At 32.3% G+C, this 27,444-nt stretch overlaps 1 protein-coding gene across 5 annotated transcripts; it reads right to left on the bottom strand.

Moving 5' to 3' along the window:
- Positions 1 to 1,544: 1,544 nt before the first annotated feature.
- Positions 1,545 to 26,433, bottom strand: LOC139512543 (TLC domain-containing protein 2-like). Of its 5 annotated transcripts, none has more exons than XM_071300230.1 (6): positions 26,332 to 26,422; positions 18,739 to 18,836; positions 14,642 to 14,920; positions 12,744 to 12,826; positions 8,530 to 8,612; positions 1,545 to 3,099 (listed from the first exon to the last, which is right to left on the bottom strand). In XM_071300230.1, the coding sequence occupies exons 3-6, from the start codon at positions 14,884 to 14,886 to the stop codon at positions 2,713 to 2,715; spliced, it is 798 nt and encodes a 265-aa protein (XP_071156331.1). In that variant the 5' UTR covers positions 14,887 to 14,920; positions 18,739 to 18,836; positions 26,332 to 26,422; the 3' UTR covers positions 1,545 to 2,712. The 5 variants fall into 5 exon arrangements, 3 of the variants coding, with proteins under 3 accessions (XP_071156331.1, XP_071156330.1, XP_071156329.1); XM_071300228.1 differs by lacking the exon at positions 26,332 to 26,422 and adding an exon at positions 21,042 to 21,159 and having other exon boundaries at positions 1,895 to 3,099; XM_071300229.1 differs by lacking the exons at positions 18,739 to 18,836; positions 26,332 to 26,422 and adding an exon at positions 15,806 to 15,943 and having other exon boundaries at positions 1,886 to 3,099.
- Between the last annotated feature and the right edge of the window lie 1,011 nt (positions 26,434 to 27,444).

Here is a 27,444-nt window from a genome sequence, read left to right as displayed (position 1 = left end):
GGTTCATTAGAATACGTTATTTTGATTGGCTAACAGCATTCTCGAGTCAATCTGAAATGCAACATTCACGATGACACGAACTTCCACAATAAACTACACAGGTACAGTTAAATAATTACATTAGATGTATGTTTTATTATAAAACGTTATTCTGATTTGCTACACTGCAGTATCGCGATATTTCTTAATCGATTGCATTACACAATAAAATGTATCATTCATGCTGACACGAGGTCCCACAAAAAAGGTAAATTAAATAAAAAAACTTTATAAAAATCGTGTTTTTATGATCCTAGCCAAAAAATGTAATTATAAGTATTGAATGCTTTTTTTTGTAACTTCATAGGGTTGTTAAAGCGTTGACCGTGCGTACATCTTTAGAATAAAGCGCTTCTGCGCTTCATACAAAATGTACTTCGGTCAACGCTTTTACACCCCAATGAAGTTACAAAAAGAAGCATTCAATTCTTAAATAAAGAAAAACTTGATAGAATGTAATTATAAAAGAGGGTCGAAAGATACCAGAGGCACAGTCAAACTCATAAATCGAAAATAAACTGACAATGCCATGGCCAAAAATGAAAAAGACAAACAGTAAGTATTTAATGCTTCTTTAGTAATTTTGAAGGGTTGTAAAAGTGTTGACTTTGTGCACATTTTTACTACGGTCAAAGCTTTTACACCCCAAATAAATTTACAAAAAGAAGCATTCAATTCTTAATTGGATGTCATACATTCAGCATGATATTCCAGCATCAACGGTTATAAAACTTCTAAGCACGATTATCGTACTACGACTCAGAAACCAACCAATGAAAATACTGGATGTTGTGTTTTGAGCACTAATTGTTTAGTTTTATGACGAAGTCCAGATGCTGAATTGTTTTCGCCATTAGGCCGGCGGTCGTTAGATGACTAACAGTGACTAACATCAGTTATCACAAAACACTTCTCATTCGATGAAATGACATCTTCATCTTTGCAAGCCAAGGGTAACGATCCACCCCTCCTCTCCGCCCATGGCGATAAAAGAGAATTTAGGATCCACGGGGTAATGATTTTCATAGGCTGCAGTAGTAACTAGTTGCATCCAATAAAAAGCGTCTTTAAAAAAACAAGGTAAAAATGATTACCACGTGCTGATTGTGCAACAAGTCTTTACCCTCAAAACATACGACAATATTAAGTGAGAATTAAATATTTTTAAACAACTAATAGAAGTTCCTGTGTATGTTTCTTGCACAAATGTTGAAACGTCAACGTATATATATATTTATTTCCTGCTTCACAAAGTTTGTAAACTAGACGCTACCATAGTTTACACCTCCACACTGAAGAGTGTTCAAGTGTTTCCGTTGGCAAAGAATAATGTATTCGGAGTGGCTTTAATCAACCGACAGATGGCACAACATTGTTATCCCAAATGTTTGCTTAATCTGCCAAGGGTGAAGAGGAGGGTAGTGGATTGTTATCCTTGGCTAGCGAAGATGCTACATCTTAAACAACCTAAAAGTGACGTATGTCAGAAAATTGGACAATTTCTCTTTGAATTCAAAATGTTTGGATGAACTCCCAAATAAGAAGTAATTGAAATTAGGTTCGTTGTCGATCTCAGCATACCTCACAACAGTTTATGAGTTTGACTGTCCCTTTGGTATCTTTCGTCCCTCTTTTATGTTATCCTCAATTCATATTAAGTAGTTATTTAGCCATTCCTGTCTAAACTGTAATTGTTTAGAGTTAAGTATAACTGTATAACCATGATGAAGTTAGGAATGCAATTAAATGATTGTTAATAGTATATAAACTTGTTTTAAGATTGAAGGTTTACTGAAATGTGCATTGGTCTCAAACGAATGTCTATTGTTTTCAATTATTTTATAAGTTTCATATATTTTTTCTTTATTAATGTTTCAATTCCGAGTCCCGAAATCCAAAACCATTGTATACCGTTTCAAAATACTGACCAGGGTACGAATATATTACACACATATATATTCGTAAGCAAAACATAAACAATTATAAACAGCTACGCTATGATCGCATGATACGCCCGTCACATTTTCAAGAATAAAATTCAATAATATCTCGACGTCATATTCGAAATTTATGAAAATCAATAGGGAGCTTACATCAATAGATATAAACAATTCACCAAAGTGTCCTGATCTGGAAAATCATATTTTAATGAATAAAAACTCCATAAGTAAGAAACATAAAATCCGAAATTTATAAAAATGAAAACAAGGAAGCTCAAGTCAATAGATATAAAAATTTACCAAAGCTGAAGGAAAACTACTCAAATCATTTATGAATTATTGTCCAAAAACGAAAACCCCCCTTTTTGTTATGAAAAACCCAAGAACTCAGAAACGTCAAATCTAAAATTTATAAAAAATGAAAGGGAGCTCACCTCAATAGATATAAACATTCAAATTGGTTAGTTAAAGCGTTTTTGAGTTACTGTTCGACAAGTTGACGACGGACGGACGCACGGACAACGGTATACCATAATACGTCCCGTAAACGGGCATATACAAATTAAACAATCCATCATAAATCAAACAAAAAAAATCATGTTATGTATATATCTAAATGCAAATTACCATACTTTCCTCAATGGGTAAATATTGACCTTGTTGGTAATGTTTACTATTATTATTACAAAATCACACTGCGACTAGAAAGTTTTATTACCTTATGTAGTAATTTCTACTCCATCTTATTCAGTAGTTTATCATTACCTTTCAATCGTCTCAACACATCTGATTTAAGTATTCTCCAAAATAAAACTATATTTATAACAAACCCGATTGGATAAGTTAACAATAAGAGAATAAAGTAGCTTTTTGAGATACGATGTCCATCTGTGTAGAAACCAAACATCAGACGACTTTGAGGGAACAGACGACAAGTTATAAACGTAAACAAGTTCAGCATTGCTACTAACTGATAGAGCCAGGAATTGAAGTTAACCTTTGTGAACTGTAGAAGTTTTCGTAGATGAAGGAATATACTGTTTATTTCCGACGTAAGTAGTATTACACTGTAAGCAATACACAACTTGTTAGTCCATGAATAGATCATCACGGTACTAAGCTGAAAAAGATAAAAAAAAAATAAACATTTCTTTCTACTAACATTGAATTCAAACATAAATTAATCATAGTCAGAAAAGATGCTTAAGTATAAGTGCAGTATTATATGTGGTTTATATGGTAATGGAATTAAATTGACCATGCATGTTATGATTCCCCATTTAGTATTTCTTCAATACTAAAACATAAAGTATACCCGCACACACACTAAGGGAGCAATTAGATTTTAACAGCCAGTTTGGTTAAATTTTGTCAAAATAAGCAAAGAAACTTGCAACAGAATAATTCAACCACATGAAATTCGCATTTATGTGAATTTCAATTAAACACCTGAACTGGAGATGGGTTGCGCAGAAAATAAGCGGGTTCAGCATTTCTAAGAAAAGAATGTCATCATTTTGAAGTAAAACAAGGGCAATTCATTTGGTTAACTGATTTTTTTCTACAAAATCTCATTCTCATAGAGGCAAAACAATTATTAACATATGTTTAAAATCAAACAGACCTAGAACAATTCACTATATAAGCTTTGGATTTCAAGTATTTTGGCCACGAGCATCACTGAAGAGACATGTATTGTCGAAATGCGCATCTGGTGAAAGAAAATTGGTACCGTTAATTTTATTACTACCACTTGGTCGATGCCTCTGCTGGTGAACTATTAGTCCCCGAGGGTATCACCAGCCCAGTAGCCAGTACTTCGGTACTTGGCATGAACATACGGATTTTTAGTGTTAATAAAATTTGCTGTTACAAAATGATAGAAATTATAATAAATTAAAGAATGTATCTCCCTCATGCAAAGCTCTGATTCCTTTCACGGATTTGGCTATACTTTTTGGACCTTTTGGATTATAGCTCTTCATCTTTTATATAAGCTTTGGATTTCAAATATTTTGGCCACGAGCATTACTCACTTGGGTAAAGCTGATGACCGTAACTGCATTCACGGTCATCCCAAGATGTCGGATGAAAAATTAGGTCAGTATCTGTATTGCCTGTTTAAGTGTTCTATATCATTTTCTTAACAAAACATACATTGATACGATGTAAATTTATAAAAGATTCACACGGAAATTACTAATTACTACCGAGAAATGTGCATGAAACAGGAATTTCGATTTGAAAAAATCGCTCAGATGACCGTAAATCACAATCGAGATGACCGTAACAGAATCAGTGATTCATAACAAGGGTGACCGTAATTGGTTTTAAGATGACCGTAATTTGTAAATGATGACCGTAATTTGTAAAAGGATGACCGTCAATTCTAACAAATAATATCCGTATTTATATAAAGACTTTTTTGTATCAAACAATTAATCGTGTAAGTATAAACGTATTTATATGAGCGTATAGGTAGATGAAAATAAGACGTGCTTCAAATACATAGTTCACCATATGTATATTTTTTTTTAAAGTAGAGGGCTTAATTTTTAAAATGAATTTGCCACAAGACATGCACATGAACAATTGGGGAAAACATGCAACAAAAAAGCAATAACATGACACCTTACAAGTAAAATTTAAAAAATGCGGTGCACAGCCTCAAACTACAAGTCAAAAGATTTTTTTTTATTTCTGGGATTCCTTTTAATGACATATATTAAATACACCTTTTTATGTCCCACCTACGATAGATATCAGATATACCAATGTTTTCTGTTCTGTGCGTCCGTCTGTTCGTCCGTCTGTGCGTCCCTTCGTCCGTTCGTCTGTCCAGTTTCAGGTTAAAGTTTTTGGTCGAGGAAGTTTTTAATAACATGGAAGTCCAATCAACTTAAAACTTAGTACACATTTTCCCTATGATATATGACAGTGTTATCCCATTTTCACGGTCCATTGAACATAGACAATGATAGTGTCGATGAGACACCCGTGTACTGGGGATACATCCTTGTTTCTTCAACATTTCGTTGTACCGCTGTCAATTTTTATTAAAATTTCTACATCGTTTTAACAAATATTTCATTGTTTACGAGACATATGCAATTTACTATCATTGTCATGAACCCAAAATATGGCAAATAGTTAAAAAGAAATTTATGAAACATATCTGTATCAGCTAACCAAGCCCCTATTGAGACAAACTCAACAAACACTATGACTACAAATACGGATATTTCTTAGAATTGACGGTCAACCTTTAAAAGTTACAGTCATTCTTTTTATACGACCGCAAAAATTTTAATTTTTCGTCGTATATTGCTATCACGTTGGCGTCGTCGTCTGCGTCGTCGTCTTGCGTCGTCGTCGTCGTCCGAATACTTTTAGTTTTTGCACTCTAACTTTAGTAAAAGTGAATAGAAATCGATTAAATTTTGACACAAGGTATATGACCACAAAAGGAAGCTTGGGATTGATTTTGGGAGTTTTGGTCCCAACATTTTAGGAATTAGGGGCCAAAAAAGGCCCAAATAAGCATTTTCTTGGTTTTCTCACTATAACTTTAGTTTAAGTGAATAGAAATCTATGAAATTTTGACACAAGGTTTATGACCACAAAAGGAAGGTTGGGATTGATTTTGGGAGTTATGGTTCCAACAGTTTAGGAATTAGGGGCCAAAAAAGGGCCCAAATAAGCATTATTCTTGGTTTTCGCACAATAACTTTAGTATAAGTAAATAAAAATCAGTGAAATTTAAACACAAGGTTTATGACCACAAAAGGAAGGTTGGGATTGATTTTGGGAGTTGAGGTCCCAACAATTTAGGAATTAGGGGCCAAAAAGGGGCCCAAATAAGCATTATTCTTGGTTTTCGCACCATAACTTAAGTATAAGTAAATAGAAATCTATGAAATTTAAACACAAGGTTTATGACCATAAAAGGAAGGTTGGGTTTGATTTTGGGAGTTTTGGTCCCAACAGTTTAGGGAATAAGGGCCCAAAGGGTCCAAAATTGAACTTTGTTTGATTTCATCAAAAATTGAATAATTGGGGTTCTTTGATATGCTAAATCTAACTGTGTATGTAGATTCTTAATTTTTGGTCCCGTTTTCAAATTGGTCTACATTAAGGTCCAAAGGGTCCAAAATTAAACTTCGTTTGATTTTAACAAAAATTGAATCCTTGGGGTTCTTTAATATGTTGAATCTAAAAATGTACTTAGATTTTTGATTATTGGCCCAGTTTTCAAGTTGGTCCAAATCGGGGTCCAAAATTAAATTTTGTTTGATTTCATCAAAAATTGAATAATTGGGGTTCTTTGATATGCAAAATCTAACTGTGTATGTAGATTCTTAATTTTTGGTCCAGTTTTCAAATTGGTCTACATTAAAGTCCAAAGGGTCCAAAATTAAACTAAATTTGATTTTAACAAAAATTGAATTCTTGGGCTTTTTTGATATGCTGAATCTAAACATGTACTTAGATTTTTGTTTATGGGCCCAGTTTTCAAGTTGGTTCAAATCAGGATCCAAAATTATTATATTAAGTATTGTGCAAAAGCAAAAAATTTTCAATTGCACAGTATTCAGCATTAGCAAGAAATCTTCAATTGCACAGTATTGTGCAATAGCAAGAAATTTTCAATTGCTCAGTATTGCGCAATAGCAAGAAATCTTCAATTGCACAGTATTGTGCAACAGCAAATATTTTCAATTGCACAGTATTGCGCAATAGCAAGAAATATCTAATTGCACAATATTGTGCAATAGCAAGAAATTTTCAATTGGAGTTATCTTTCTTTGTCCAGAATAGTAGTTGAATCAACTTAAATCATTGTTTTATACAATATACAATGTATATTCACTTTTACTACCAACTGATAAATTAAAACAATCTTTACCATTCAGTGATAACAAGCACTTTATTTTACATTTTAATATTTTATGATGTATTTAAATGAGTAGTTATTCTTGCAAACTCCATTAGAAATTTGAATTGAGATCGGTTTTGGAAAAAGGGAAAGGGGGATGTGAAAAAAAAGGGGGGGGGGGTTAAATTTTTCTCATTTCAGATTTCATAAATAAAAAGAAAATTTCTTCAAACATTTTTTTGAGAGGATTAATATTCAACAGCATAGTGAATTGCTCAAAGGCAAAAAAAAATTTTAAGTTCATTAGACCACATTCATTCTGTGTCAGAAACCTATGCTGTGTCAACTATTTAATCACAATCCAAATTTAGAGCTGTATCCAGCTTGAATGTTGTGTCCATACTTGCCCCAACCATTCAGGGTTCAACCTCTGCGGTCGTATAAAGCTGCGCCCTGCGGAGCATCTGGTTTCAAATTACAGTCAACCTTTACAAATTACGGTCATCCTTTACAAGTTACGGTCATCTGTTTACCAATCACGGTCATCCTTGTTATATGTTACGGTCATCTTGAAAATATTTTGATTATAATTTACGGTCATCTTAGCGATTTTTTCAAATCGAATATCCCGTTTCACGCACATTATCGCTAGTAACTAGTGATTTCGGTGTGAATCTTTAAAAATTTACATCGTATCAATGTATGCTTTATAAAGAAAATGATATAGAAACACTTTAAGGTGGTACCCAACACTTTCACTAAAATTAATTTGGCTCGTTTAATTTTCATAAAATTTTGACAAAGTATTTACTTTGACCCTAAAACAAGTATATAAAAATTTCAAAAATTTTGAACCAACCGTTTTGTCAGAAAAATTACATTGGTTATATAGCAGTTTGACAAACAACAATTTTGATCATTGAGAAGCTTAATATTCCCTTTACAACACAACGTCATTAAAACGTTTAGCTGATTTTACAGAGTTATCTCCCTGTAGTGTTAGGTACCACCTTAACAAACAATACAGAAACTGACCTAATTTTTTATCCGACATCTTGGGATGACCGTGAATGCAGTTACGGTCATCAGCTTTACCCCAGTGATCACTAAAGAGACATGTATTGTCGAAATGCGCATCTGGTGCAAGAAAATTGGTACCGTTAATTTTATCACTATTTATTGATGTTTATGTTTATATCGGATTAGATGACCGTTGACAGTCGGAGGTCACCTCGATGTTGACCTAAATTGCGTCGCCCAAAATACAAATAAAATGTTGATACATATGATATATTCCGTGCTTCGTATATTGTTTATTTTAGACTCTTTATAATTTGAAAATACGTGTTATAAATCAAATAAGAGAATCAATCGGAGTCAAATCAGTGAACACCATCGTGTATTGTATATGACTTCAGTGAAATTAACAAAATAATAGAATAAACTGCTCGTTTTGACAGTGTTTTAAAGGTATGTGTACCACGTGATTGCAGCTAACTACCCAAAGGTTGTATGTATGAAAGTATCGCTGCATATCTTCTAAAATTTTCGGCACACTGCGGAAATCACAAGTAGAAGTTATATTGTCCAAAAACCTTTAGGTGGTTGAGTGTTGCTTGTATAGTAATGTGCACGCGTTCACTAAAAAGTTAATAATATTTTGTTTCAACTTACAAGTACATGGTGTAGTACAATTTCCCAGTCAATGAGTTTTTGTTCATTTGTCATCATATCATAAAGATCATAAAGAAAATAGCCTGAAATATATAATAAAATTATAGGTAATGACTGTATTGAAGTATGCAAGTCTGAAAGTCTTAAGAGTTTATTCAGAAACTAGAGGCTCTAAAGAGCCTGTGTCGCTCACCTTGGTCTATGTGCATATTAAACAAAGAACACAAATGGATTCATGACAAAATTGTATTTTGGTGATGGTGATGTGTTTGAAGTTCTTACTTTACTGAACATTCTTGCTTCTTACAATTATATCTATAATGAACTTTGCCCATTAGTAACAGAGAAAAATATTTGGTAAAAATTTACATAAATTTACCAAATTAATGAAAATTGTTAAAAATTGACTATAAAGGGCAATAACTCCTTAAGGGGTCAATTGACCATTTAGGTCATGTGGACTTATTTGTAGATCTTACTTTGATGAACATTATCGCTGTTTACAGTTTATCGCTATCTATAATAGTATTCAAGATAATAACCAAAAACAGCAAAATTTCTTTAAAAATTACCAATTGGAGGGCAGCAACCCAATAACCAGTTGTCCTATTCATTTGAATATTTCAGGGCAGATATATATTGACTTAATTAACAATTTAACTCCTTGTCAGATTTCCTCTAAATGATTTGGGTTTCAGAGTTATAGGCAAAAAACTACATTTTACCCCTGTTCTATTTTTAGCCGTGGTGGCCATCTTGGTTGGATGGCCAGGTCATCGGACACATTTTTCAAACAAGGTACCTCAAAGATGACTGTGGCCAGGTTTGAATTAATTTGGCCCAGTAGTTTCAGAGGAGAAGATTTTTGTAAAAGATAACTAAGATTTACGAAAAATAATTAAAAATTGACTATAAAGGGCAATAACTCCTAAAGGGGTCAACTGACCATTTCGGTCATGTTGACTTATTTGTAAATCTTACTTTGATGAACATTATTGCTGTTTACAGTTGATCTCTATCTATAATAATATTCAAGATAATAACCAAAAACAGCAAAATTTCCTCAAAATTACCAATTCAGGGGCAGCAACCCAACAACAGGTTGACCGATTCATCTGAAAATTTCAGGGCAGATAGATCTTGACCTGACAAACATTTTTACTCCATGTCAGAGTTCCTCTAAATGTTTTGGTTTTTGAGTTATAAGCCATAAACTGCATTTTACCCCTATGTTCTATTTTTAGCCGTGGCGGCCATCTTGGTTGGTTGACCAGGTCACGCCACACATTTTTTAAACTAGATACCCCAAAGATAATTGTGGCCAACTTTGGATTAATTTGGCCCATTAGTTTCAGAGGAGAAGATTTTTGTAAAAGATTACTTAGATTTATGAAAAATGGTTAAAAATTGACTATAAAAGGCAATAACTCCTTAAGGGGTCAACTGACCATTTTGGTCATGTTGACTTATTTGTAAATCTAACTTTGCTGAACATTATTCCTGTTTACAGTTTATCTCTATCTATAATAATATTCAAGATAATAACCAAAAACGGCAAAAATTTCCTCAAAATTACCAATTCAGGGGCAGCAACCCAACAACAGGTTGACCGATTCATCTGAAAATTTCAGGGCAGATAGATCTTGACCTGATAAAACATTTTTACCCCACACCAGATTTGCTCTAAATGCTTTGGTTTTTGAGTTGTAAGCCAAAAACTGCATTTTACCCCTATGTTCTATTTTTAGCCGTGGCGGCCATCTTGATTGGTTGACCGGGTCACGCCACACATTTTTTAAACTAGATACCCCAAAGATAATTGTGGCCAAGTTTGGATTAATTTGGCCCAGTAGTTTCAGAGGAGAAGATTTTTGTAAAAGATTACTTATATTTATGAAAAATGGTTAAAAATTGACTATAAAGGGCAATAACTCCTAAAGGGGTCAACTGACCATTTCGGTCATGTTGACTTATTTGTAAATCTAACTTTGCCGAACATTATTGCTGTTTACAGTTTATCTCTATCTATAATAATATTCAAGATAATAACCAAAAACAGCAAAATTTCCTCAAAATGACCAATTCAGGGGCAGCAACCCAACAACGGGTTGACCGATTCATCTGAAAATTTCAGGGCAGATAGATCTTGACCTGATAAACATATTTACCCCATGTCAGATTTCCTCTAAATGCTTTGGTTTTTGAGTTATAAGCCAAAAACTGCATTTTACCCCTATGTTCTATTTTTAGCCGTGGCGGCCATCTTGGTTGGTTGACCGGGTCACGCCACACATTTTTTAAACTAGATACCCCAATGATGATTGTGGCCAAGTTTGGTTCAATTTGGCCCAGTAGTTTCAGAGGAGAAGATTTTTGTAAAAGTTAACGACGACGGACGACAGACGACGGACGACGACGACGACGACGGACGCCGGACGCAAAGTGATGGGAAAAGCTCACTTGGCCCTTCGGGCCAGGTGAGCTAAAAACCTAAATCGACTGAACAGCTTACATTTATTAAAAGGTACTTTAAAATTACAACAATTCAGACATAAAGATTAGATAAATACATGTACATAAATTTCTTAAATATCTTGTTCATTCACCACTAATATCAGATGTTTTAGAGTCTCGTCCTTTTTCTAAAAAAAAATTCAATCGAAGATACCAAAACCTTGTTAATAAATTTTATATCAACTTCACAAATAATAGACGATGGTTTTGAAGTATAGATTCTGGTAACTGACATGGTTTATCATCTAAATAATGTCTTACAGTAATCTTTATTATATGTATGTCCTTTTGAATACTAGTATTATTTTACTGATTAGAGTTTTTTTATGATTTCCATTTGACGTGGCTCGGTATTTGTACATCCCGTCATTGTGCTATGGTAATTTTTTTTTATGGTCTTTCATTTTGTGCTTAAGTGTTTTGCCTATATGGTATGTTTTGTTTCTTTGTTAATATTTGTTTGTTTTTATATTGATTAAGATTATAACACAATGTTGACTGTTGTACCCCTATTTTGACATGTTTACCTATTATGTGCATTTGTTTTGTTCACATATCGTTGTCAATATAATGGATTTTTATGGGACTGTCATACAATTGAAGTAAGATAAGACCAGTTTTAATCTACGAATTTCTTAATAAGAAAACGCCTGTACGAAGTCAGGAATATGACAGTTGTTATCCATTCGTTTGATGTGTTTTGGCTTTTGATTTTGCCATTTGATTTTGCCATTTGATTAGGGACTTTCCGTTTTGGTTCTCCTCAGATTTCCGCATTTTTGTAATTTTACTATTTATAGAAAACTTACTATTGTATTATATTATCACGTGACAAGTATATTAAGAAGAACTTCTTTATGTATGTTAAATATCAGCATAAAATTATTAAAAAGAAGGACTCGTTTGGTAGCAATTTCGTGTTTTTTCTCCAAAAAAATTAAAAACATTCAAAAATTGTTAAACGATTTCAAAAACTGGAGCCTGTTATTCTTGTTTCATCAAGACTTCCTGGATACAGATTAACTTTTGATAGAGAAAATTGCTTCATCAAAAGGATCCGAGGAAATCATGGGGTATGGAAATTGAACCAAGTATCTCTAATTGTCTGTTTCATTGTGCAGGAAATATGCATATAAAAACACAGTATAGTCAATCGAAATTCGAATGTTAAATTCATTGCCTCATAAAGAAACAATTCCACGCTCTGTGCATACTAAATAATTATGTGTTCACATATTATATATTTCCTGCTTTATGGCAAATTTCTGTCCCACTCAAAATTCAGTAACAGTTGATATTTACCATTCGACACACTTTCCCGATTCTACCTTTTTCATGCTATTTGATTTCTTGTAAATCTGTTAGTGTCTTGATTATGTGTGTAATATTTTAACTGGACCTTAAGCAAACAACAATAAAAAACTATTTGATAAAATGTTCCAATAAAAACTCGGTCATTTCTAAAGCTCGAACCCCGAAGAATTTTAACACGTACATTTTGAGTGTAATTTCAACAGTACTGTAGTACAAAATATTACAAAATAACCACAAACACTTGTCTTTTAACAAAATCCTATATACCTTTGTGTTATATTATATTAGATTTTTTTTTGGAGACCAGTGCCTGTGAAAATAAATAAGTTTTTAAAATAATGTGACGTTCAATATTATTTATAAACTTAAGGAAAAAGAATAAATACCGATAGAAAAGGGTACCATCAGGTACATAACGTTGTTAATATAAAACACTGGATCCTGGAAGAGATCAGGATACCACCATAAACTGCAAAGAAAAAAACCATAACATACTTAAACACAAAAAAAAACATAGACATGTAAATATGGCATAACAATGTTGGGAAAAGCTACGATTGATTTTGTCCACTTATATCATATTCCTATAGACCGGTGGTTTTATGCACACACACAAAAAAAGAACCAATTTCAATGTAATTTAATTAATTCTTTACATTTATCAATTAGTCATTCAAATGGTATAGAAAACATAAATAATAGATAATCAATATAACGTCCTTTCATTGTCGTTTTATCGTAATGCAATTCATGCAATTTCGTACAATAGACATGAAACGACATATAACAGTGGTTCCGTATAAGAAAGAAAACACATGGTAAACTTATTCTAACCAAACATACCGATCTAACCTTTTCAACAAATGAGAAAGAAAACGAATAGTAATAATAATAAATATTGTCTGTAAAGAAAACACAAAATATGAAACAAAAATAAAAATAAATACTGAATGTTATAAACCAGGTCCAATCCACCGTTTTCTACATAAGAAATGTCTGTACCAAGTCAGGAATATGACAGTTGTTATCCATTCGTTTAATGTATTTGGTGTGTTTTGAGCTTTCGGTTTTGGCATTTGATTAGAGACTTTCCGTTTTGAATTTTCCTGAGTTCGATATTTTTTGTGATTTTACTTTTCCTATAGTTTCTAAAACAGCAAAACAATGAATTATTGGAACTGATCTATCATAATTCTGTGAATGAATAAGCTTGTATCCAATAGAGTTGCTAAACAAATTCCGGAGTCCTTGAACAAAATATAACCAATTATTACACAATATGTTTAAAATTGACCTGGCTTAACACAAAGATAGGATACCAAGGTCAGTTACTACTTGGATATAAAATCGTTACAAGAGTACACACGTTGAAATGTCCCGCCTGCTTTATTCACCATGGTTGATAGTCCTTAAGATAAAATAGTAGCATTACAAAGACTTCACATTATCAATGAACATAGAAATGACATCAAGGTCAGATGGACACTGTCAGACGTCAATGCACAGCTTACAATGCCTTACACTCATTACATGAATCAAACATAGTTGATTTTGATATTGCAAATATAGTATCTACTTAACTCACTTTAAGAGGAAAACTTATTACCTCTAAAATCAAACCAACCTTCCTTTGTGGTATAGAAGCTTGTGGTACAATTTGATAAAGATCCATACACCTTTACTGAAGTTATTTTCTGGAATCCAAATGTCTTCGGACGAGGACGACGCCGATCGTATGAAAATCAGTTGAAAGGGATTAACTCATCAGATCGATACAAAGCAGAAAACAGGCAACGAAAACACCTACCGGGCGTGTTAGTGTACCTATACATCACACAACAAAAAAAATACAAAGTAAAGATGTGAGAATACTAGCAGTTACTGATAGCTAGTTGAAAGCCAATGACCACTAATAAAAAGACTAAATCAAATGCGGTTTAAAGCGAAGTAACAAGTACTTTTAATATCTTGTAAGCTATTTATATCAAAATTCAAAGCACACAATGAGACGATTTTTTAAAGGTAAATATAACCGTATACGAAATGCTCTAACTTTGAACGGAACCCTGAATTTCATTCAAACAGTAAGTATAATGTGATTGTATGTGTCTAAAATATCTAATTAGGTGCTAGGTTACATAAAATATAAAAAAAACTGCGACTTCAAAGAATATATAAAATATTCCAATTCTATCAGTTACAAATTATGAAAAAAGCATTTCACTTGAATTTTCCAGGGTTAATATAGCTTAGCACGAATTTTTATATGAAGATTAATACTTGCCATAAAAAGTCCCATGTACCAACAATGACAGCATGGATCCAGGAAATAAGAATATTTCTCCATTTCCAAAAGGACACACCATCTTTTAAAGTTTTCGGTTTACCAAACTTTGTCACAACTGATCTGATTGCCAGCATTAACATGATGCTCAGTGCACACATGGCATAGGCCTGCCAAACTTGTACAGAGTCCATTCCATCGCCTTGATTTATGATATAAACCGTCTGTTCTTTATCTTTTTCCATTTTCGCCTTGTTTCGAGAACATGGATTATTTACCCTGATGATAAAAAAGGTCAAGCACTTTTAGCGCTTCATGGTATTTAAATAGGCAACGAAATTTCACAAAAAGCGATGATAAACATGCCAAACAAAGCTACAGGTACTATTATTTATAAGTCGGTATCATATATTTGAAAAAAAGTAGCATGCACGACTTTGGGTCAAACTAAACCTTGAACTCAATGTATTTTCGACTTTGCAAAACAAAATAATGCGTGTCTGCTTCACTTTACGTCTATCATAAAGCATGTATGTGTATTATAAATGCTTTACATGAATATATCCTTTATTCCATCAGTCATGATTTTGAGCTTTCCGTTTTGAATTTTCCTTTGAGTCCAGTATTTTTATGATTTTACTTTTTTTTATTATATAGTTAATAATACAAATTTTGAAAATGCACAAAAGTTTAACTCGTATAGGTAGGTTAAGAAATAACGACATGCAGACACAATCATCTTCTAAAAAGATATTTATACAAGAAGTGTGTTTTGCTAAAATAAAATAGGAATGCCCTAATACGATAAAAATGTTAGCTAGCTATTATACTGTCACATCCGTTATATCATAATCACAATTTTAAATGCAATATAACAATTGAAGAAGAGGAAGAGAAAGAAAATCAGACACATACACACAATCCATTTCCTGAAACATATATGTGAATCATTATTATCAAGTTCGAGCATGCAGCTTAATTATAGATTTATATATTTTAAATTACAATCTGCTAAAGAATATTGGATTTCTAAGAAAAACACATCGTTTTAACTTTCATCAATAACATGGTTTCCATTGATGCTTTCATTGAACTTTGATATTATCAATAGTAATGAATCCATAAGTTTATTTTAATCATATTTAAATGCACTCAAAGACTTACCACACGATGAAGTTTTTAAAGATAAAACAATAGTCCTTTCATGCCTTTAAAAACGTATGATATATCATACATTACTTAATATACTCAGTACAGTATCTACATAATTACCAGCCTATTTAAATAAGATACTTACAAGGTGAATTTACCTTTGTCATATATTGTTTATACACTAGTTACGTAGATACACATGGAGATAAAATCGAAGAAATCATTGATTAATGTACAAATATTATGTAGATGTGTATCGAGGATACATTTTACTAGATGGTGACATTTATCTTTGTAAAACATACATGCAAATTAATTAATAAACAGATTAACTGCATAAACCCAAACGCATTCGCATATGCTTACTTGTTTCTACAAAAGTTAATCAACAAAGAGATATGGCATGACTGCTGACCGTTGAGAAATAGATTTGTCTAAGTTGACATTGAATTGCTTTCTGTCATAGCCACTATATATCACTTGACATTTTTGCTAGAATATGTGTTTCTCAGATCTTTATTTAATTTGTAATGTTTTGTGGACACTGGTTTTCTTTTTGTCTGATTTGTCTACTAATTTGTGATTAGCCCTTGCTGTCCTCTTATTTTTCCTTCCGTTAATTTTACATAATATTATGAATATATTTTAATATTAGTAAAATCACCATTTAGCAAATTGGGTACCACAAATGGGTCTTTTCATACTTCGTTCTCTGTAAAAAATAAAGCAGAGACATATCTTTTTTATTTGACTGTATCTACTAAAATATATAATTAATATATTAGTAGTGTCTTTATTATATAAAAAAGCAAACAACAACATTCAGCAATTATAAGCACGACATAAACAATCATTCTCAATATAACACATAAGCAGTTATAAGTACTTAGCTTAAAAGTAACAAGCATTCTGAGAGTATTACATGGTCCCCTTCCGATTAAAAATTTATTGTATTGGAATAACATTCGAACTTGATCTGTAATAAGTCATGTTGCAACTATATACAAATTACCAAATCAATATCTTCAAACATGCTGAAAAAAGTGTGGAAAACTGATTATTTGAAGGACCATAACTCTGCACATAATCATCAGACCGGAACAAAATTTGAACTTAATCTGTAACATGTCAAAGTAAAACAATAAACCAAATATCAAATAAATATATCTAAGCATGATAAAAAAATGGAAAAACTGATTCGCCAGACTGACAGACGGAGTGCAAACCTAAAGGACCATTCGACTTCGCCGCTAGATTAAAAATCCTAGAAATGACGAATATCCACTGTACAAAAGACGCGTTTGTGAGACCTGTTCTCAATGGGGAGACCCATTGCTCCTGTTCTATATATATATATATATATATATATATATATATATATATATATATATATATATATATATATGCTTATTAGACCGTTTGAATGGTTTTACACTAGTAACTTTGGGCCCTTTATATCTTGTTTTCGGTGTGAGCCAAGGCTCCGTGATGAAGGCCGTACATTGACCTATAATGGTTTACTTTTATAAATTGTTATTTGGATGGACAGTTGTCTCATTGGCACTCACACCACATCTCCCTATATCTATTATGTTTGATTTTCTCTCTGTAACTTGCAAAATCAGGGATATTATAATATTTTAAAATTCTGTAGTATTTGAAGTAATAAGTATTTGATCCCTACTATCTTGGTTATTTTACGAATCTGCGCTCAATAATAATGCAATGCGAATAGACGAAACAATTAACTCAGAATTACTCTAGTAACGTGACATACTCTTGAACTGAAGAAACCAAACAAATTCACAAACAATAATGTTCATAATTCCTGAAATTTGGACTTCTACAGAAAAAACAATGGAATGCTGGTTTAAAAGGGACAGATATTTTCGCATACAGAGGTGTTGACTTGCAATACTGTATCCGTTTAATTGTTCATAGTTGAGATTATATTTCCTTTTATTTGCAGTTGGCAATTCAGATTACTTTAAAGATTTTTGTTGTAAATTATGCTTAGCAATTAAAACAACCATAATGACACACTTTTTTTTTTATTGGAAATACAACTCTGATTTATCGTATCAATAAACTTGAAGATTAGATATCCAATACCCTGTTGCTGCTACAATGGTAAATTAAGTACATAAAACTATATTCCAAACGGTCCTACTGTCAATTGTAAATTTTCTTAAACACCTTTTATTTATTAGATACTCACCAAACACGGTATAATTCGTTTATTAAATGACGTCATCGGACACCGACGTTAAAGGGTATTTCTACCCCTTTTCAGTCATCATTAAAAACACCTGCACGAAGTCTGCTTCACGATTGAAAGTAAACATCTACAAGAAAGAATAGCCACAAAGTGTGCTACCATCGGAATGACAAAAACACGTTCGTAAAATAAACAAATTAGTTTTTAATAATAAAGTCAAGTAGTTTGTATTGTATTTATTTAAATCAGAGCGCAGTGTATTAATCTGTATTGTTTGAAATAAAAGATATATTGGATGTATATAGTGCAGGTTCATGTACCGTGTATTAAGACTGGAAAATATGTCAATATTAGTACATTAAAGACCATGCAATAAAACATAAAATTTTCAACAATGGTCTCGTATTAATTACTATAAGAACATTATGCAGTGATTTGTTTATTAAAGTAAGGTAATACTGCCAACGATAAATCTTTGTCTATTCTATTATACTTACAAAACATGTTGGGGCAATTTAATTAAAAAAAAAGATATATCTTATTCTGAAATTACAAACTTTTTATTGGGGAAACTAAAATATACTGAAATTATAATATCACGCAAGCACATATCAATTACACATGCAACAAATGAAAAGAAAATGAAACAAAGAAGTTAAAAATAAAGTATTCTCAACCAAAATTAAAGCAAAACAATAAAAGCTATCAAATGCAAATCACTGCTTACCTTCCAATGATGTTCAATAGTCAACGTAGATACAAATTGTGTAATAATACTGCGATTCAAACACCAACCAATCACCAATCAGTAAAACATGGTAACACCTGAATACAAACAAAAAAAAAGGATTATAGGTATTGTGCCAAAATACCAAATTTAACAAATATTACATAAAAACCTGTTATTAATTTACATTTAATGATTTAAGAAATGAATTTAGATATTTCAAATACTTTCTTATTTTGTTAGTATGCTAGATTGCCATATCATCTACATTCGAGTCTAAATGCCTTTTTGTATACAATACGATTATCAAAAGTTTATAAACAAGATAAGACAACCATATATGACCGTCACACTTAAAAATTGAAAGTTCCAATTTCCAGAATTTACATCAATACCTTAATTAGCATATATATTTATAATCAAAACAGTTTGTTTATTCATTTTATTATCGAAATAAGACCACATTCAAAATAAGTTGATAAATATATTGAACATGGTCAAGCAGATATGTTTCAATTGATTTTTTAATTATCAAAATAGTAATTTGAAACTGGTCAAAGTAAAATCATGAACATAAAAAAGACGCACAAAAAAAAACTTAGAAACATCACTGTTCCCACACAATCTAATAGCTAGGAAATGGCGTATCATTTGGTTGGAGCATGTTTCCATTAATAGTTTTGAATTTTCCTCGGATTTCATTATTTTTGTGATTTTACTTTTTGCTTTTTTCTTTCTGTGTAGAACAAATTTTACGTATGTGCAGACTTCGACATCATTAGTTTCAATTTTGATCTGAAACAATATTAACTTAGAGCTGAACAGCTACTTAAAAGATTGAAAAATAAACATTTACGTCATTTAGTTAATTTTCAGTCTTATTATAATTAGTATTCAGTTGTTAATTTCTGTGTCATTTTTGGTCTCGTGTGGACAGTTGTCTCATTGGCAATCATACCACATCTTTTTTTATATTATCCCTTGCAGTGGACAGTGCCGTAGCAGTCAATAAAGATTTGTTCAGTCCATGTTCAGACTGTTCAGTCCATGTTAGACTTCAGTCCATGTTCAGACTGTTCAGTCCATGTTCAGACTGTTCAGTCCATGTTCAGTCCATGTTCTGACTGTTCAGTTCATGTTCAGACTGTTCAGTAGTTGTTATATACCAATACACATCAACAATTTACTGAATTATCTACCACTACTACGTAAAACTGAATTGACCAAAAATGACTTTGTGAACAGTACTAAATTTACCGCAGTGGAGAAGGAAAAATTAACTGCAACACTGCAAATGGCTTATTAATTTATTGCTCAGACTTTTCAGATGATGTCCAGATCAAAATGACCGCTTCAGACTAAAAATAATTTACTAGTATAGGCCGTAATCCATAAACCCGAATCTTCTTGAACTATCCGACCCTTTTTGTGGTAGAAACGAGCAGCTGAGACTTCGATTAACAAACCTTTTTCATACATTTTGAAAGCAAATATACATACCCTATTACAAGTATATATTTTTTGGACATGTTAACGCTGTTTCATTGAAAAATTAATAGACTTGCCAAATATCTAATGCATCTTTGACTATAGTGAGGAAAAATATAAATCTGATAACTGGTATTTTCAGATAGATACGTTTCTATTCATTCAATCAGCAACCTTATCACATCAACTTTAACTAATTAAGTGCCTAACAGAGAACTGAATACGCATATATATCCAAATCTTATAACTCCTACAAGCTGAGTAACCATAGTTAAATGTGTTTGAGCTTTTGATTTTGACATTTTAAAGGGACTCTCCGTTTTGAATTTTCTTTGAAGTTCTGTATTTGTGTTATTTTATTGTGTACTCATGCAATATGTTCCTAACCATCACACCAAAACATTTATTCAGCTGAACCTAACTATATATTAGTTACACAAATTATACAATATGTGTTATGTATTATGTGACACATGCAGGTGCACAATTCATTCAGATTTCGATCAAGTGGATTTGTTTATCTAAACTATAAACCAATTTAAGATGAACAAATGTCTAAACTACTTAACCTATATATTTTTTAAATTTTTTCTACCAAAGCAGTTTAGACTCAAATTTTGATTGTTTTAACAACTTAACACACCCAAGAAACAACAGTTCATTTCAGATGCATTAAATTTGTAAAGTGTTTGTTTTCCTTTTTTTAAGATTAAGGTTTTTACTGAAATCGACTAATGAAACATGAAAATAAGGTCAAAGTCCGAGAATTTCTATTTATTTAATAATTATACAGATAAATAATCTAACAATCATACCTGTCACTAAATACAGTTGCCCTATTGTTTATAGTACATTTGTATCTGAGATTTATTCCAAACCACAAAAACTGAACATTAAAAATGACTCCTGTATTAAGTGGAATCAAAGGTCAATGAACACAACCAAAGTTGACATTTTCTTTAAGTATCTGATTCAGACCAAATTACATAAACAATCAAAGCACTGTAAGCACTGTAGGCAGTTAACCAAAAACCATGGCAAACATAATTTTTAAAAACTGTGGCAGTGTTGCTTCAATTTTTTTTTAAGATTTGAAAGAACAAACATGTAACATTCGTATATTGTACATTTATGTTTATTTAGTGAATTGATTATTAAGGCAAATTAGTTAATATTTTATCGAGGTTTTCAATAGCAATGCATACATCAATGTATATTTTTAATGGTGAGTCTACAGTGGTACAAATTCGCAATGATTGCAGTTGTTCTAGTTGGTAGTTAACGTAACGTTGGCCTGGTACCAGTTTACTTTTAGTGGTACAAGTTGACGTAGTACGAGTAATAGTATGAATTGACTTGCTTCCCTGGAAGGAACACTGAGAATAGGTTCTACAGTACAAAAGTTATGAGACACAAATGTTTACTACTACAGGGACCAAAAGTTAGGTGTTATTGACCTGCCTATACATGTAGTAAATGTAAATGACCCAAACCTTCACCCTACTCCAAACCAAATTTGGAATAAAATGACCTGTGATTATAAAACAGTTGGTAAAAAAATCTTGGGCTTTACACTGCTTGAAAGATTTATGTTTTCTTTAAAATGAGCCATAAAGGAAAAAGTTTAAAGGCCCAGATATAATTAAAAAAATAATTAATGTGTTAGTCTAAAATTTTATGAGACCCTAAGCAAATCTATAATAACAATTGGTCTGACTTGTCTCTGGCACAAGTTGTTCCGCATTTCTTGAAATTTCGACCTGATTGGTTGACGTTGATTTCATCAATTATCTGTTCTTTTTCATTCATAACATAACAACAACTTTATTTGGCAGGGTCAGTGATTAACAGAATAATATATTTAAAGAAAGGAATTTAAATGTGCATACATTTAATTGAAATCAATTTAATGATCATAATATTCTTAAACTAAAAAAGAATATCATGATTAACGTTAATGGGGGGGGGGGGGGGGGGGGGGTGGTCGGGGGCAATACCTTTTTATGATGTTTACCTGTTTTGACCTTTCATAAGGTGTTTTTTTTACTGTTATCTGAGATAAATCTAAACTGTTAAATGTTTTCAATCCACTGTGTTAACTGTTATCAGCATGTTAATTTGTCTACATTTAAAAGAAGTTTGCTTTTTTTTAATTGCTTACTTCCAGGAAGCAATTCGCCGACATATTTTCCTTATATGCAAGTGACCTTAGCGTAAAAATCCAGTGATCGCATACGCGTGGATCTGTCATTAAATTAAACTATTATCTGATTGTACATGTTATACACATGCTCAATATCCATGCTTCTTTATTGATTGTTATAAGGTGACAATCGGTAAACATGGTATACTACGGCATCAAATCACGACAATTAAGTCGTTGCCATATTTTTACTTCATATCAGACAGAGAGAAAAAAAATTGACGATTATAAGATATGTTTGCGTTAAAAATTATAAAATCTTAAACAGAAGACTATTAAGTTTATGATAAATGTACATGTATATACATGCATTGGTTCAAGAATTGGATAAACATTATTTTTCACCAGTCACTCGTTTCATATGACTTTAAACACTGGTATACTACTGTTGCTTTTATTTATCAACATACAATATGAAACTAAGCAATCTAAGAGTAAATCAAGGGTGTGTGAATTGAGTTTTGGTCTTTTTAACTTACTCCTTAATTATTTTTGTACATTAAACAGTGGCGGATCCAGAAATTTTCATAAGGGGTCCAACTGACTGCCGAAGAGGGGCCTGCTCAAGTCATACTTCATTGATTTCCTATATAATCAACCAAATTTTTCCAACAAAAGGGGGGGGGGGCTGAGAAACCCTCTAAATCCGCCTCTGTTCAAGCAAAATAAAATGTTGCAAACTTAGGTAAGTCATTAAGAACACAAACCCCAAAAATATATCTCAAATTCTAAACTACATATATCCAAAAGTGAGTAAATGTTTTAGAAAAAAAATGTAAACATGCGAATCATATTTTTAAATGTGATATGAAAATTAACCCTGATTTGTACTTCTACATTGACATGTTAAGTTGTATTTTTATGGTTGTAATTCACAAGACAACAGTCTGAAGGAAGACATGTCACACTATTAATGCTATTTGGGCATATTTTTCACAGTAGATCAGTCTTTACTCTTACTACTTAATATCACTTGCCAAATGGTGAAGCAGTAAACACTAAATTGTAATTCTTATTTTTTTTATGGGGAACAAAGAACAACCATCAACACTTGAGAAAAGCAAACTGAGACAAGCTGCCATACACTGAGGCAGTTGGCAACTGTCATGAATTTATATACTGAGCCAAAAAAGTTTGCAACAAAATTATAAAATTTTATTTAATTACAAAATCATAACAATTTATAATACAATAATAAAATGGAATTATGACATTCATGTTTATCACTCGAATTCACTAGAGTTGTTTTCTGTGTGGAGAGCAGTAGGGTCAAAATGTGGAATTGAGTATAGTGTTATTCAAAATCAATTTCCTGTCCATGCTCCATGTCACATGTGCATCAATGAAGGATTGGCAAGCACTTCAGTAGCTGTCCTTAGTCAATGCACAACTTTTGTGGCCAGAATAAACTTGTCTTGTGTTGATGTAAAGCTAAGGTAGCGCTCCTCCCTTGACGATAGGTTTTTGGGGTATACCAGATCCCGACATATCCTGTGCAGTTGCAATTTGTTGATATCTGTTTGTTTGCCTCTAAACTGTTGACATATGCACATTAAATTGAGCTGCGATGTCTGCAATACTGATTTCTGCATCAACCATTCCAAGAGCTTTCTGACGGTCAATTTCAGGCAGGCCTGGTTGAACCCCATGCAATTTTTTCTAACATTTTTGTGTTGAAATCAATCACCCAGAAAAAGTATGACTGTTTAAAATTACAGGTAGACCTTAGGATTATATCAATGGTGTTGAAATCAATTTTTTTGGCAGAAACAACAAACAAAATTGAACCAATGTGTTGCTAAACTTTTTTGGCTCAGTATATACATGTATACAAATGAACAAAATGAAAATAAGCCTATGGTTGTCTTCAAAGATTGTATATTTTTGTTGCTATCCATATCTGTTGTTTTTCAGGCTTGCAAGTTGTTTGGCACCTTAATGACTTGCACCTATTTTCAGAATATGAGATAAACAATATGAGTGGTCATTGAAATTACAGACTAATTTTTTCCGTTTGTCCCTGAATTGAAATTGTCCATCTTGACACCTCAAACATGTGAACATTATATGATTTTAAGTCACCTTGATCGAGGCTAATGACCAGCCACTAAATGATCCCTATAAGCCGGCCCTTCAAAAGAAACACAAGCCTCCATCTACAAGGAGACAAAATGCTGAGCATTTCACCCAGTGGATGCTTCCACTGCTTCTCCTGTAACAGCCACCAGTACAAACATACAATGTAGATAACATCTGTCAGACGCAAGCTAGGGATACAGTTATTAGTAAACCACTTACACCAACCAAATATTGTGGAGAACCAGAGGTAGTCAACATCAAGAAGACATTGTCACTAGTCCATAAAACTCCCAGAAGGCATGCCATTGCCATTACTTCTATTAGTTCAAGATTACTCTGATGTCCAAAGGCTGTTTTGCCAGACAAGCTCGGGCCATCCCACAGACTATACTTCTATATGCCGTGCAAACCTAGAAGTAAGCATTGTAGGATAGACTTCACAGAGGGTTTTGACATTGATGGCCCCGACCTACTTCGCACACAATTGAATACTGCGCAAACATCCATGCCACATCAACAGGTTGGGAACAAACCCCCTGTATGGTGATTATACCTGTATAGAGGGATAATCCTTCTTTAGAGGGATAAAATTATCCCTCTATAGAGGAGTATTTTTGTTTACTCTGGATTTAAAGCAAATTAGGGCAGAATGGCATTTTCTAGTTATATTGGCTATAATCTCTAGCATTATTTGCATCAACATATGCACTTTGCTACAAATTGGGGTGACCAGTTTTCTGCTAAAGTGACAAAACTTGCAATCTATTGTATACCTATCTGAACACCTGATCAACAACAAAAGGAATAGTTGACCTTTAAATTTCATGTTAAATCTAACAATAGAAATTCTGTTCAGTGAGGCATAAGTGAGTGGAATTTACCTGATCATCACAGGTTTCAATCATGGTGAACAATAGATTGTATATTTAGTCAGATAAGCAGCAAACTGGGCATGTGCATATTAAATTAAGTACATGAATTGGTGCATCAACTGTTCCAGGTTACTGCCATAATAAGTAGAAAATGTCCTACTGCCCTATTTTGATTTAAATCCAGTCCTCTATAGAAGGATTATTCCTCTATACAGGTATAATCACCATACAGGGGGTTTGTTCCCAACCTGATCAAGACTACTGCCTTAGCTTTGCCTTACACGAACGGCCAGACATTTCGTACCTACCTCAACCAACAGGTCAATCCAAGATGAAAGGGAAAAGAACAGCAGATCCAACACTGCAAGAATAGGTTGTTGCAGTCCGCAATATATATCAAGATAGCCGGACAATATTACCCAACATCAATCAAATGGAACACCTCCTCAACGGATATTATCCAGACAAGAGTTAATTAAAACTTATACATTAAAAATTTTCCCCAAATAACTAAAAAAATTTAGATTCACTGTACACGGATGAAAATCTAAAATATTTAAGGACAGATAAAATAATTTACGCAATTAAAAGGTAAAAATATCTAGGCCCTATCAATATTTGTTTATAAGATTTACTGTACACAACTAAAATCTACTAAAAATTTAAGGTGCTTTATACAATAGAAAGCAGGACACCCCTGCCTCTACCTATACACATATGTACATAATGCTCATTTCATATCTTTCCTTATTTCACTGAATGTATTGTCTATACATATATTTAATTACATGTATACAGTTATTATTTTTCCTTGTAATGATTTGTACAATAATCGATCGGTAAAGATCGCTGAAATATTCATTCAGATATTCCATGTGTTTTAGGACATTTTTCTATCATAACATCATTAGGCATTAAACAAATATATTAGCAGATATATGCAATACATACACTTAAGTGCAAACCTTTACAAGGCATAAATTACTGAAATCAGGAGTCCGTTCTGCAAAACCAAAATACAATAATTTGCCAACCGGATGTTGATATTTTAGTGATCACAATTGCTAAAATAATGGTACGTTGATCCCGGGCATCTGCGTAAATACTATGGATATGTAATTATTAATCATAAATATAAAAATCGTAATAAATAAGGGAGATAATTCCTATTGACATAATAAAAAAATGTACTGAAATTTATTAGGACAATATCAGCCAATCAAATTGCGAAAATTACTCTAAATAAGGATAAAAACTTTTATTTGACCAAGGCCTACGCATATGTTTACCGGCGTGTTCACTCATGATTACCAAAAAGTAAATCAATAGGAAGTATCTCCCTTATTTATTACGTCAATTGAGATTATCTCCCTTATACCATTGACCTATTAAAAATAAAATAAAAAATAGGTTGCTTCATAGTCCTTATATTTTAATTTTTCACAGTTTTAGATTAAATATCTAAAATATATTTGGTTGATATTGTCCTTATATTGAATTGAAATATAATTATATGTTATATAACAAAATCAGGATAAATTCGTTACATGTAGTGTTCAATTGTCCTAAATTAAAATACTGAATTTATCGGGTCAATAAAATTCATATCGGGTTTGGCTTCGCCTCACCCGATATGAATTTTATTGACCCGATAAATTCTCGTATTAGGACAATTACACACTGTGTAACCATTAGTATCATGTTGATGGATTCAAATGAGGTAAAATAGAGACAGTCATGTATGTATGTCTCTGAAATTAAATTATTGAATTGCCAGCCAATAATACCGTTTGTGATGTATTTAGCTCAGCTCGTTTGATATAAATGAAACAAAATGACAGCGAATAGCTAATACGGTATTTTTAAATATATATCGTTTTAATAAATGATTTATTTTTATTTTTAGTCTTAAGTCGTAGCTAATGCCCCTTTAACAAGATCGATGAAGGTTCGAGTACACTCTAATGTATCTATAGGAAAAGGAATAGAATCTATATTACGAATTCAATTCTAAGGGAATTCTCTTTATGTTTTTATTTATTAATTTTAATGCTTATTAAATGT

This window comes from Mytilus edulis, chromosome 2 (assembly GCF_963676685.1).
Source record: "Mytilus edulis chromosome 2, xbMytEdul2.2, whole genome shotgun sequence".
NCBI lineage: Eukaryota > Metazoa > Mollusca > Bivalvia > Mytilida > Mytilidae > Mytilus > Mytilus edulis.
The sequence above is the reverse complement of the archived record's forward strand: the minus strand, read 5'-3'. Positions and strand labels throughout refer to the sequence as shown.